Genomic DNA, 14513 nt, shown 5'->3' on the forward strand with positions numbered 1-14513 from the left:
TGCCCCTCCCCCGTACAGTAGGAAGCTTCCACCAATTAAAGGACCCTCGAATTGATCAAAGCCTCCACCCTATGATATCCGATCCACCCCACACATTCCGTGAATCGGCGGAATGTCCAACTGCGCGATAATCATCACCTATTGTGACCAGGGTGGGGACTTCAACTGTAAATGTGTGTGGGAACGGGCCTGAAGGGGAGATTCAGAGGATGTCCTTTCATACTTCAAGGCATTACAAGAATGTGTTACCTGCAATAAAGATCATGAAAATGTGTATAAGAGGCCAGGCCTCAGAGATGCGGTTAGAGCACCTCGTGACGATACTTGCTGTCCGAACTGATGTGTTCTCCTCCGGAGAGAATAAACCTTTGTTTCCTGCCTTCCAGTCTCCAGCGCCTGCCTCTTCATTGGTTAATATCTTGTGGGTTTAAGAGGCGACACCGCCGGGCAATACTTAAGGATCTTTTATTCTGGTTGGTAGCCTGACCTTTTTACAAGTCTTCCATTTGAGCCTATTCCTAGACCAACAGTCCACCATCATTGGAAAACTGCTTTTCTCATAGCTGTCTTTTCATCTAGCAGATTCAGTGAACTCCCCTCATATTGCCAGTAGAACCCTTCACTGGTTTCCATGCAAACAGGGTCGTTTTCAGAACACATCCTTCTTTCTTCCTGAAAGTAGTGTCTGATTTTCACATTCATCAAACCATTAAATTACCAATGTCATTCCAGAGAGAGACCTACATTCTCTGTATATTAAAAGGGTATTTAATTAGAAAAAAATAAAGCCATAAGAAGGACCAAACAACTCACATTAGGAAGGGGTTGGAAAGGACCCTATTGCAGAGAAAAGCTGCTACTACAGCATGAATTTGGAATGTCTCTATTGTATATATCTGTAGGACTGCAACATAGAAATATATCTGTATGTTCACTAGACATTACGGCCTAAAAACTGATGCTCAAGCTGAAGCAAAGGTTGGGTAGGAAACTCTCTGAAATCTGTTTAAATGAAAAAAGTATAGCTCTCTTTACATACTAATGCGTTGAATAGTTTATTCAGCAGCCGTTATCTCACCTAGCTTGCTTCTCTATTCAAACATTTGACTTTCAAATGAATATCCTATGATGCTTTATACTCCGAATATGTGCCAAACTCCCCCAACAACTTGAAGATAAAGGGTAATGTTATATTTGGGTCTGCCAAATACAGTGACACGTCGTCCACATAGAGGGACATTTTACTGAGGATACCCGCTCCATTGAGCTGACCAGTTGATCACTTGCCCTGACATAACACTCAAGGACTCCAAGCACAGAAAAAGGAAAGGTGATATGGCACCCCTACCTTGTTCTCCTTCCCAATGGAAAGGAAATAGATACCATCCCTTTATCCATCACCGTTGCTCACGGGTCTTGATACTGGAGCGCCCACACCCGTGGAATCTAGACCTAAAGTTGAAGCATTGCAGTACCAGGAAGAGGTATGGCCAGTGGATAGAGTTGAATGCTTTTTCGGCATTGACTGAGAGTATGGTCAGTAGGATCCTAGAATTTTCCATCTTTTCGGTCCAATTTGCAGGTGTTTGAGGTTTTCTCTGGTGCAGCAATTAGGCATATGTCCCTATTTTCCACCACTCTATTCATTCGTGAAGCCAACATGGTGGCAAGCAGTTTAATTTCTACATTTAGCCAGGAGATTGACCTGGGTTTAAGCCTTTTTGTCAAGTATTGATTGCTGTTTCAGATTATATAAAAGATATCAATTTCTTAGTTGTGTTCATATTTTCTTGGCATGTCCGCAAATGAGCAAGAGTCGTGAGGCAATCATAGTGCAAGACTATCATCAAGTTAGAAAAAAAAATAATCTAGCCAGGTAGTGACTCATTTGACATACTTTAGGTACTTCAAAATGAAAGAGAAGGTGTTTCTAAGGCTAAAAGCAGCCCTATCAAAATCAAAATAAGCGGACACCCAACCATTCATCTTCCAGTAGGTAGCAAACACAAACAAAATAGGCCACCAAGTCTCACAACTATATAAAATACTTCGGCCACAAAAGTCCAAGCTTAACAATAAAACAAATGATTACTGGGATAAACACACTCACCCCCCGCTAGACGAACAAGAGTGGAAGAACATGTGGTTCTCCGCCACACGAAATAAGATCACCCCAGTTTTAGCTCAAACTAAACTCTGGCTGCTCCATAAAACATTCTGGACCCCAGACCGGCTACACACACCAGGCATCAGAGACAGCCCAGTCTGCTGGAACTGCAACACAGAGAAAGGGGACCTAGAACATCTCATCTTCCAATACCCAACACTCAGGGATTTCTGGGGCAGGGTCTTTAAGTTTATCGATAATGCATTTAATTGCAAGATTGTAAGAGACTATGCCTCACTCACCTCGGCTTTTATTCGCACCGACCTCCAATCGGAGGCAGAGAGGGAACTAATGGACCTACTCTTGACAGCGGCAGTCAAACTGGTCCTAAGAAAATGGAAGGAATCCACCAAGACTACGTAGAAAGGCTGGCTCAACTGGGCCATCCACCTCAGAGCAGCGGGTAATCTGGCGTTACAATATTCGCCCTGGAAAACATCATCCAGAAGCCTATGGGAAGCTCTGGACAAAGCCTTGGTACCGTACGAGCCGCCATAAAAAAACGGCCAGAACACGCTTTGTTGGGCAATCCAGCAGCTAAAGGGCAAGAGTCTTACTTGGACTAGTCTTTCGCTCTACTAAAGTCAGAAGGGTATATCTAGATGTCTGTTCTATCCTTCTCCTTCACTTATTCCTACCTTTTCTTTCTCCTTTCCTTTATTAGATCTACTTCTCTACAAATTATAGCCAGCAAAGAGGGACCCGTGCAAAATATACTGTTTGTCTTTTTATTTGTACTCTGAGATACCAGCTGCGGGACACCCATATAACAAGTGTTGTATTATGTATATATATATATTTTTTTTAAAGCAGCATCTTTGGTAGTTGAGACAGTTGCCCAGCTGGGCGTTTGTACGTTAAGGTGTAAGAGTGAAATTGGATAACAAATGTTGAGCTGGTGGAGGAACGTTTGGCAGCAGTGTGCGCCCCGAAGGGGTCCAGGCTAGCAGCCTAGCTTCTGAGGTCCTTAGAAGCAGTATATTGCATCGAAATGCATATCCTGTGCAATTCTTTGAAAGTGATAGATGTATATTTTGTGCCCTTGAATAAGAATTATTTTTGTTTTATTGTTTGAGCTAGACTAAATTTGATTCCATATGTGGCTAAAAGTGATTTTTATTTTCAGTTCAATATGATGAATTTGATGTAATATAGGCACCTTTACCGGAAACTCTTATCTAGTATTTTTATTTAGAGAAACCGTCAAACATGCTTTTCAGGGTAATTAAACAAGGCATTTTTATTCTTTAAGCTTCCACTTTTGTGAACATATTGGTAATGCTAGCAATACTTGATTACGAGTGGGACATTGTGATCCGACCCCTATATAAACCCTTGCTGGCGCAGAGATTGGAATTACGAGTTTGGTTGCATTTAATACATCCGATTATTATCGGATGCGTTAAATACCTCACATACCGGCAGAACCCGCCAGTTGAAAGTTAGCACAGGAAATGTGGGCAGTATTTTCCATAACATGCAGATTTTGGTGCATTAAACACCTCAATCTGCCTTTTATTCCCCAGAAACACATAACGGGTGCAATTTATTTTACCTGATAGATAACATACCCCGTGGTATCGTTATTCATCACATGCGCTAAATAGCACCTCTACGCCTAATCAGGGCTTTAGAGACTGTTCCTAACATTGAGAGTTATATATCGGTTTAGAACTTGCCATCCTAGCTTCTCAATGCCTATGCTAAGCAGATGAAGGAAATGTGTCTTATGTCCCTAGAGGTAAGATTGGTCTTTTTTAAAGTAATCATGGCCGGCTTTAGGGTGGTGCGGGCGGTGCAGTCGCACCAGGCCCTGGCTTTGGTGGGAGCACTCAACTTCCTTGTGCATCCAGCAGTTGTCAGGCAACAATAAAAATATCAAGATAACTCTGGTGATTATTGTTACTGCTGGTGAGAGGTCGGAATTTTGTCTGGAGTCAGTTTTTACTCATCATGAAACAGTACAGAGGGATAATGTGCCTGCTACAAAGAGCGTGTGCCATGCAGATCACAAAACTGAGTGTGAGTGAACTATGAGCTGAGCTTAAGGGCTTAACAAAATGAAATGTACATCAGGGAGGGGCAATGAAGAGGTGATGGGCACTATTGGAGAGTGGGCGCGAGGGAAAAGTAGTTTGATGGGTTTGTGCGGGAAATTATCACCATTATCACCATTTTAGGAGCGTTATAAGAGATTGTTTTGGCAAAATACATAGTTGTTGCCTCAGCACTGGTGGGCAGCAGGTTGATCCCCCGGTATTTAACTACACAAATTAGCTGGTTGACCTTTATTACATTTCTCCTGGATCTAATTCTGTTTAGAAACGGACACAAGTTCAATTGGACTCATTTTGTCCATACAATGTAATCAATGAAATGTATTCTTCTGCATCCTGCCTCGTTTTATTTGTTTTTTTTGTAATTTATGAAAACAAAATATCAGTGATAACCTAATTTTGAGTATCCTAAAAAAGGACAGCATTCTTTCACTCTTCTATTACTGGTACAGGAACAAATTGCTCTTTCAAAACAAGCTGAACAATTCCGCTAGGGGCTGGGTATTTTATAAATTATATCATATCACTGGAGATCATGCATGGTATTTACCCCTCAGTACCAAAACAATAAAAACATCAGAAAATGTAAAGTACCGCTTTCTGGACGAAACAGTCTGGAGGCTGTCAGTCTAGGGAAGCCTTGGTTCATATAAATAAAAACTCTTCCTCACCCTGGTCTCTTTGACAGGTGTCTGTCTTTCTTTTTCTTTCCAGTTCAATGTCTGGTGATTGGTTGGCTGTTTGATGCTGGCTGGCTGCTCTTTGGCGTTACTCTCACTTGCTGTTAACATGCTCTCTCTTCTTACAGATCATCATGGATTCCAACATCACCAAACAGGCGCTGAACGAAATAGAAACAAGACACAGTGAGATCATCAAACTGGAGACCAGCATCCGGGAACTTCACGACATGTTTATGGACATGGCGATGCTAGTGGAGAGCCAGGTGAGTGGACACAAAGGTCCCACTTGTGTAAGCATCCTATGAACAGAGACAGGATCTGCTCTCTCTGGCACGACTAAAGGGCAATTGCTGATTCTTAATGTTATTATTAATTCACCTTGAGTAGGACCACTCGAGGCTGCTTACTTGTAGCCATATGACTCCACTCACTACAAGGGAAGCAACCATCTGCCTATACATGATGCATGGTTTGCTAATCAAACTGAAGCCAAGAGGGACATTTTTTATAGTAAAAAAAATAAAACTTTGCAATAGACAATACATTTAATTCAGGTAGTAATAATGGCAGTGGTAGAGACACTGATGCAAGACATAAGTCTCGAAAACAAGCGCAGTGGAGATATACATAAGTGAGTCAAAGCTAATACTATTTAGTTGCTACCCTACCACAGGAAAGTACTATTTAGCAGACTACTTCTATTTAGTTACTTTGTTAGCACCCAATGTCATGACTGTAGAGCCTAAAAACTTACAAAGCATGGGAGCAAGACTCTTAAGGAACCCTGATAAAACTCTACGAGAAAGCAATGCCTTATAGCAATCTATGGCCATTTGTTTCAGGTTTCTTGTTGTACAAAACAATGCAGACTTTATGCGAGAGCCTCAGTAAAAACACTGTACATCTTAGAGGGTCCCTTCAACGTTCAGATGAGATTTATTTTGTCACTTTGTTACAGAGTCTAAATCATAGTCTTCTGCTGCCTTTGTTGGATTTGAAACCTGAGCATTTTGCCCAGGAGTTGTCAGAGGGGTGGCGCCACTGTAGTTTTTTGGTCTGATGAAATTCGACATTTCATATTGGGTTATAAAACTTGCATCCATTTTCCGCTTCGAACCTGCTGATATTATGTGGGGCTGTAAGTCATAGTTGAGCATTTGTTCCATATTTGAAGTGGTACATCAATTGCAGTTCCTTTGCAATAATCTAATCTTCCACCACTGCTCATCCGTCATCTCCTGCTATAAATTGTACTCGACTTTTTATTCTTCTCAATGTGAGAAGCACTGTCATTAATAAAGAGATGTGTGTCATTGCCCAACCTTCAGCAGGTAACTCTGAATTTTGGTCTTACTTTGTTTCAATTATACAGTCCCACATAGTAGTCAAATATAATAACATAATTTCATAGAGGTGGTAATTATGACTTTTAATGTCACCAGAAGGATGAATGTGTTGCCTTCAAACAACTTGCTTGGAATTTTAATTTCGAACCATTGTGTATAGTTACAACCAGAATATTTTTACAACCTTCACCACTTCTGTCTCGCAAGACCTTCATTGATATTCATAAATGTTAGAATAATTGCCACCTAGGCAATGGAAACCCAGAACACTTAAAAAAAATGTTTTTAAAATGTGCTAATTATACGTCTGGTAGAAAATAAAAAATCATATTTACACCATCGCCTACCCAACGGTCAATTTTTCAGAATTGTGTGAGGAGTTCAAACGGTCATAAAGTGAAAATAGTTACATAGAGCTCCACTGCGACATGTTTCTAATGCTGAGGACTGACAGCTTCGAGAAAACATTAAGAAAAAGGCAGCCAGGTGGTCAGCATTTAGAAGCTGATTGAAAATTGAACACTGCTCCTTTAACAATCCAGCAGCTTTCATATCCCGCATACCTTGTACTAGAAGTTGGCTTACAAAATCAGTTCTTTTTTTTTTTGGCTTGAGTGAAAAGGATCTCTGAACCCTACATTGGTATTGAAAACCTCTATTTGAAAGATTGGAAAGGTTTCCAATTTTATTCAATGATCATCTGCTGACAAATGTAACCTGTTTTGCCATCTTGCAGGTGAAGGGTCTTGTGACAATGCCTTCCCTATTCATGAACTACATTTCCTGTGGGAGGAAGAGTGCAGTCAACGTTCTGTTTGTTTGGTATTCCTTATTTCGTCCTATTTAACTAAAGTATGTGATCTCCCATTTATCTTCGATACACTTAAGTTGTGCGGCAGCTCGCCAATTAAAATTGGCAGACAGACAATATTGAGCAGAGGAAACAGCATCCACATTCTTATCCCAAGTGAAGAGAAGCTGGGTGTCATCCGCGTAGGCCATAACCTTAGCCCCAAGGTCCTCTGCCAGGTAGAACAGAGGTGTAACATAAATGTTGAAAAGAAGGGGGCAAAGGGAGGACCCCTGTGGGACTCCTGTAGTCACTGCCTGGGAGGAAGAAGAAGACGGTGGAAGCCATATCTGCTGAGCCCATCCTTCCAAGAAGGACCTGAGCCAGCCCCAAACAGTGCCCAACACACCGATCTCCGTTAGACGCGAGAGGAGGAGATAGTGGGGGACAGTGTCGAACGCCACCGACAGGTCGAGCAAAATTAGTCGACCCAACAACCAGCATTGAGGCACCCAGCAGCACACTGGTCACGTAGATCGAGGTCACACAGGTTTATGTTATATAGATTGACATCAAGAAGACAGATCTTCTTGTTTATTCAGAAGATATTGCCTCCTTTACATCCAACATCACTTTCCTCTTATAGCCTCTTCTATTCACCCCATTCATCATACAGCTCTTTGGAAGATCCAGTACACACTCCTCTCGAGCCTCCACAACTTTCTACAGTAATGCATACATATAAAATAACTCCAACATCACCTTCTAAGGCTTTTCTCTCTTTAACCATGCTGAGCCCAGAAAAGCTTGCTAAACACACTCTCCTACATAAGCCTCACTGAAAAGAAGTAGGAGACAATCACCTACATATTCTCCATGTAATAGAGACTTGGGTGGGATTTCTTGGACACCGACACTTCTTCGACATGACACACATCTGTATCTCCTCCTGGGTCTTCTCTGTGGATTTCACTCATGGATGATATTACAACATGTCATCATTCTAGCAAGAGCGGCTTCAAAGCTCAATATTTTTTGTGAGGTAAGAGAGTATTGTGCTAAGCTCGAATGAAATCCACGATCTTCCCAGGAGAGGCAGACAGACCCACAGCTCACAATCAGGCACCACCCGCCCCCCTAAGGGCGAGCAAACAATCCCACTGACGTGGAAATCCTGCTGGCCACCACACACTCTGCTAGATGAGCTTGGAACACACTGCCAAGCAACTCTAAGAGACAGCCTCAGCTTGGCAGTACTACAACAATAAACCTCTAAGATCCATATCCTAAATTGCAACGGACACTCTCCACCTCATAACGGGACTCTCAGTCATGCTAACGATATATATGCCTCCACCGCTTTCACTATAACAGACCCTGCACAACAACTGGGGACCGCTCAGGAGCAATGGTGTGCCCCAAACACAGCAATGTGGCTCAGGATGCTAGGACGCAGAGCCTAAAGGCAATTGAAGCCAATCTGCCTGGAAGAGGAACAACCCTAGAGGCCCACACAAAAAGAATTCTGTCAGCAATTCATGACACACAAACAGCGCTGGAACATAACATTGTGACTGTGGCACAATGTGTAGGCCTGATGCATTCAGACCATAAAAAACTGGTAGCTAAACTGATAGAAACAGATCAAACCCTGAACGAGGTCTCGCTGCTTGTCACAAACCATTCCACCAGCTTCAACCATTACAGTCAGAAATAAAAAATCAACTGGATTGCACGGAGGGCTGTTCCAGGCGCAACAATGTACGCTTGATTGGGATCCCTGAGAAAATAGAAGGCCCCAGCACAGTTATACGTGGAATAGTTGCTTCTGGAGACTAGGTATCCTTCATACACACAGTAGACACAGCCACAGGGTTTCTAGGCAACCCCCACCACCTAGGGTACCACCAAGGCCAGTATTCAGCAGATTACTGAATTTCAGGGATCAATAACGTATTCTGCTGGAGGCGCGAGCCAAGGGGCCATGGACAGTCAAGGACAGTTAATCAACATCTACCCAGACTACAACACATCGGTTCAAAGGCACAGCAAAACTTTTATGTCGGTGGTAAGGGACCTGCAATGTCTGGATCTTAACTATACCTTGCTATTCCTAGTGAAATTAAAAATATCCATGCCCAAGGAATCACTTTTCTTTACCACTGTAGTCGAGGTCTGAGTGGCTGGAATGAAATATTTACCCAATGCCAGAGGCAACAGAACGCATTTAACCCCCAGGCTGGCAGCAGCAGAAATCTAAGCAAACTGTAAGGAGAAGTAGAGCAACTCCCACAAAGGACCAAGAGAAAATGGGGGGGTCAAAAGTGGTTTAGGAAGCCAGAAGGGACACCTATGGACGACGGGCAACAGATGATCAGCACTGGCAACATAACCACCTAAATCAGGTGACAACAAGGGGATCTCAGACGACATTGTGGTACATGAAATTGTCTAGGAGCTTTAGACAGCTGTCGTGTTGTAGTATTCTTAGCTAGAATGTTTGAGTGTTCTTAGAATAGGAGTGCATGCGTGGGGTTCCAGGGAGGGACAGTTGATGAGGGAACGGCGACATGTTGTGATCGTCCTTGCTGTGTTTAGCAGAGTTGCCAATAAAGAACTTGTAAATGTTCTTGGAGTAAGAGCCATCTTTACAATTTTGGCGACGGAGGACTGGGCAACTCTGCGCGGACCCACGAAGTTTGAGGAAAAGAAGTGAAGTGAAGTGAAAAGAAGATACAGACGAAGAACGAGGATAATTGGAAAGAGGAACTGAGGGAGAGATTGATAGAGACGTAGGTGAGCGGAATGACGGCGTGAGAAGTAAATGATCTTTTAATTTAAAAAGAAAGAAGTGGAAATAACGTGTTACCGTGTGAAGCAGCGCGTGTCAGCTGAGAGGCGCGTGGAATCGCGTGCGGCGACAGAAGAAGTGAGAGGCGCGTGGAGGGTGATTCAGGCACTGCGCACAGCAGCGGAAAAAACAGCGTCTTTGTGATTGTGACGCGTGAAGAAGGAAGCGAATGAGTACACGCTGATTGGCTAGCGTGTGACGTCATCACGTCGGCGGCCATTTTAACGAGTTGGGAAAACTCGTATTCGTTTTAAAGAAGGAAACGAATGAAAGGAATCAAAATAGCAATTTAAAAAGTCGGAAAGTCTCTTTTGAAGATTGGAAATGAAACAAAGAGATAGATAAAAGAAAGGAGGAGGAAGAATTAAGATAAAAAAAGAAGAGAAGTTTATTAAATGCAAAAAAGAGTTGAGAAGTCGTTTTAAAGAGTGTAATTGCAACAATAGGGTAAAAGAAAAAGGAGAATAAAAGGAAAAAAAAAGGAAGAACGAACTCTAACAAAAAAAGGGAAGTTTATTGGAAGCGTAATCTATACTTTCTGAAAATGTGTGCGGCACAAACATTTACATTAACGCCACCAATACCATTTTTAACAGAACCAGGAGAACCAAAAATTGTAAAGATGGCTCTTACTCCAAGAACATTTACAAGTTCTTTATTGGCAACTCTGCTAAACACAGCAAGGACGACCACAACATGTTCCCTCATCAACTGTCCCTCCATGGAACCCCACGCATGCACTCCTATTCTAAGAACACTCGAACATTCTAGCTAAGAATACTACAACACGACACAGCATACACTCACACAGGCGAAACTGAAAGTAGGGATCCCCTGAGGATCGACCCTACCAAGCCAAAGCAGATGATGGATCTCGATCTATGGGTCCAGCCCGCCTCCTTCCAAGCCAAATGCTTACAACCCTTAATGGGTGATGTATAACATGTTTGGGGGTGGCCAAGAGGTACCTCGGGCTTTGGGGGTGGCTAGTTGCAAAGTCTTCTAGTGAGGTGACAGGGGAGGGATGGGGAGTTGGGGGGAATTAGCGAGTCAGTTCAGAGGGAAGTTGGGAGGGGGGCGGCGCAGCAGTGATCACTGGACAAATCCTAATTACACACCTTGTGGACGAGTCAATGGGCCCTCAGACACTAGAGATTTGACAACTTCATAGTAAGGCTGGAACATCCTTCACAATGTTAGCCTGGAATGTGAACAGGATAAGTAACAAATTGAAAAGGGATATGATTCTGAAATTCTACTGGGTAACAATGGTGGTTACCTGGGCAGCGGTAAATACACTCTGCTAGCACATGCAGGATTCTCGCCCAGCTCATGGGGCACTTGTATATGGCTCGCAAATACCTCCCATATCTAGTGACCGTGACATGAGTGGATCTCCAGGGATGCTGGGCAGCCATGGAGGGCAGCTGGCAGGGTGAAAAACCATATGTGGCGTCATGGTATCTCCCACCAAGCCTACAGTCAATGGACCTCGAGAAGATGTCAGACTGGATCATAACAATAACTAAAGCACTGCTGTGGGAGGCAATATCAAACCTCTCTCTAAACAGTGAAATCGACAGGGTGATTGGGCTGGAGGGAAGGAGCAACACAAGGAGGACGCTGGGCTCAGCAACTTCTGATTGCACTATGACTAAAAGACCACCGGGGGGTTGCACACTCAGAAGAGAAACAATACTTCTGCGCAGCCAATGCGTTTCAGCCAAAGTCACAGCTGGCCAACTTTTTGGTCCCAGCCTAGCAAATGGGGAGGTGCAAAAATACACGATATCTGCTGCGGGGCATATCAGATCACTCACCATTAGCCCTGCAGCTGACGCAACCCACACCACACATTCCCATAGTGGAGACAGAAACCATGGGTCCTAACAGATAGGTCGACATAATGATCTACCATGGATGCCACAGAAACATATTTCCAGGAAAACAAGGGGTCTGTGAATTCAGGGATCAGCATGTGGGAAGCCTACAAGACAGAGATGCTTGGCAGCCTAATTGCACATGGTGTAGGGAAGAAGAGGGAGAGAGAAAGGGAATGGATGGAGGATGAGGAATACCTCTTGTCCAGGGAGGCACAATACGTGGCGCAAAGGAGCAAAAGGTTGGCTACCCAAATAGAATCCATGAGAGAGGATTGTCAACCCCTAGTGCACCAGGCAGTCAGATGGGTGCAGAAAATGAAGAAATATGGGATTGTATCTGAGACACGGCATCAGAAATAGCATAAGCCTTTGCGGAACATCTGAAGGATCTATAAACGTAGGGTTGTGACAATTGAAAATCCTGAGAGCTTGACGATTTCCTAAACGACTTTCCGATAACAAAACTGCAGCGAAGGACATCGCGGTCCCTTGAATGTGAATTACAAGAAGGGGAGGTAAAGATAAAAACAATGCTTATGGAGGCTTGGTAACAGGATGAACTGCATGGAGACCACCGACAGGCAACCATTGTTTTCATTCACGAGCAAAGGAAGCCCCCAGAGCTCTGGTCATCATACAGACCAATCTCATAACTCAACATTGAAGCAGAAATCCTTGCTAAGGTGCTGGTGCATCGCCTGATACGAGTGATTGATACTTTGGTAGCCTCAGATCAGGCCCTACAGGTCATCTAGGCATAATCTCAGACATGTATTTGGATGCCTGGCCCAGGAAGGATGCCGGTAACAGCCAGCTACGCTACTAGCACTGGACACTGCTAAGGCCTTCGGCTCTCGTGAATGGCCCTACTTGTTGGTGCTACTGGAACAGTTGGGCTTTGCCTACCCAAATAGAACGCTTGAGAAAGGATTATAACCGCATAGGTCCGTCTCCTATACATCTGCCCCCTATCCCTAGTCAGGTTGAACAGTACAACATCAGAGGAGTTTAATTTGGGTAGAGGGTCATAACACGGCTGCCTCCTGACCCCCTCATCACGATTGCAATGGGGCAGATAGCAAATTGGATACGGATATGCAGAGATGCCCTGGGTATAGACTCTGTTAGGAACGAGAGTGGGAAGATGTACTCTCGCTATATGTGGATGATGTCCTCATATACCTTGCCGAACCACAACAGAACACTCCATGCAAAGAATATTGGAGATCTCTGAGCTATTTGGTTTCTTTTCTGATTTGGGTACATCGTGTCTATACCTGCCAGCGAGATGAACACCCAGGGATGATTGACAAAGTCAGTCCGCACCGAAGGGAAGGGGTTCGGATACTTGGGTATATATGTAATTAGAGACCAGCAGCTCTTTTTTTTAAAACAACCTGGGCTGGCTGCTTGAGGACAACAGTAGAGATATTGGACACTGGCGAAAGACTACCCATATCCTACTGGGCCGTGCAGCGCTATTTAAAATGATATACCTAACCAAATTCCTCTGTGACCTTAAGAACTCCCTCTTTGACATTCCAGGCCACTTCTTTCAGCTGCTTGTAGCCACGACCAGGCTACTATAGTAGGATTGCGGACCCCCAATAACAGCGATGACACTACTGACCAGGAAATATTTGATGGGGGCATTGCACTGCTGAACCCTATACTATATCACTGAGTGACTCAATAGGTAGTCATCAATGATTGGTCATTTGCAGACCAAAGGGAGCCCTCACTGGCAGTAGACAGGAGAGCTATGGACCCTGGAGGGGGAATTAATTGCAATACCATCCCCAACTATGATGGTAATAAAGGCATGGAGGGGGTCTAAAAAACACATAGGGTGACAGGACACAGTCACCCTGTAAACACTGCTCTGGGATGCTGAAGCATTAGTACCACCTCAGGGTGTTGAGGGAAGTAAGAAATGGGACATCCTGGGTGTATCGAAGCTGAGGGACGTCTGGACAGATGGAGGTTTGATTGCCTCTGCAAAGAAACAATCATAATACGAATTAGAAGGTAGTCAGTACTTGAGATACATACATGTTAGGCACCTTCTGCGTGGCTGGAAATTTCGGAGGAGAGTGCCTGGGAATTTAAATTGCTGAGTGCCCACTGCTCCGGCACTCCATCTCTGGGATATACAACACGCTACTAGCCAACAGCACCCCTGCTAATAACACTGACTGAGACAGATGTGAAAGAGATTTAGTGCCGGCATCCATATGGTAGTTAAAATAAGGTGATCGGTGTCATAGGGATATTAGTGTCCCCACACCGCTCTGAGTGAGGTCAACATGTTTCTGCCTAAAGGCCCATGCGGGTCCGCTGCATTCATCAGGACCTTGAACTAAGGGGCTCCACTCTTACCACACTCTGGTGAGAGGGTTCCACTTGGTGGGGTGAATGTGATCACACTCCACTCCTGGAATGGGTAAGTCTTGTACGCCCTGAGACGAGGTCATATTGGCCCCATATGTGGAAAGGGCAGATGGACCCTTTCGGTCTTGGAATGTCCAATGACGTGATCTCCTCCTCTAAACCTGGAACTGCAGGCCTCCGCTCCTCGCTGCTGCCCACAACTGCCACGGGAAGTGAGGGGGGGGGGGGGGTAGGGAGTGGGGGGGGGGGGTAGGGAGTGGTGGGGGGGGGTTGTTCCTGGGGGCCTGTTGTATTTATTTCTTCAATAAAACAGATTTATTTGAAAACAAATCTAGTCAAAGCTGA

At 44.1% G+C, this 14513-nt stretch overlaps 1 protein-coding gene across 1 annotated transcript in view; it reads left to right on the forward strand.

The window, feature by feature from the left end:
- The window catches only part of STX1A (syntaxin 1A), a 672774-nt gene that overhangs the window by 599488 nt on the left and 58773 nt on the right, over positions 1–14513 (forward strand). The window contains exon 8 of the mRNA XM_078679566.1: positions 5033–5170. Coding sequence (XP_078535692.1) covers positions 5033–5170 — 138 coding nt within the window. The remainder of the gene's footprint in view (positions 1–5032; positions 5171–14513) is intronic.

Source organism: Lissotriton helveticus, chromosome 3_1 (assembly GCF_964261635.1).
Source record: "Lissotriton helveticus chromosome 3_1, aLisHel1.1, whole genome shotgun sequence".
Lineage (NCBI taxonomy): Eukaryota > Metazoa > Chordata > Amphibia > Caudata > Salamandridae > Lissotriton > Lissotriton helveticus.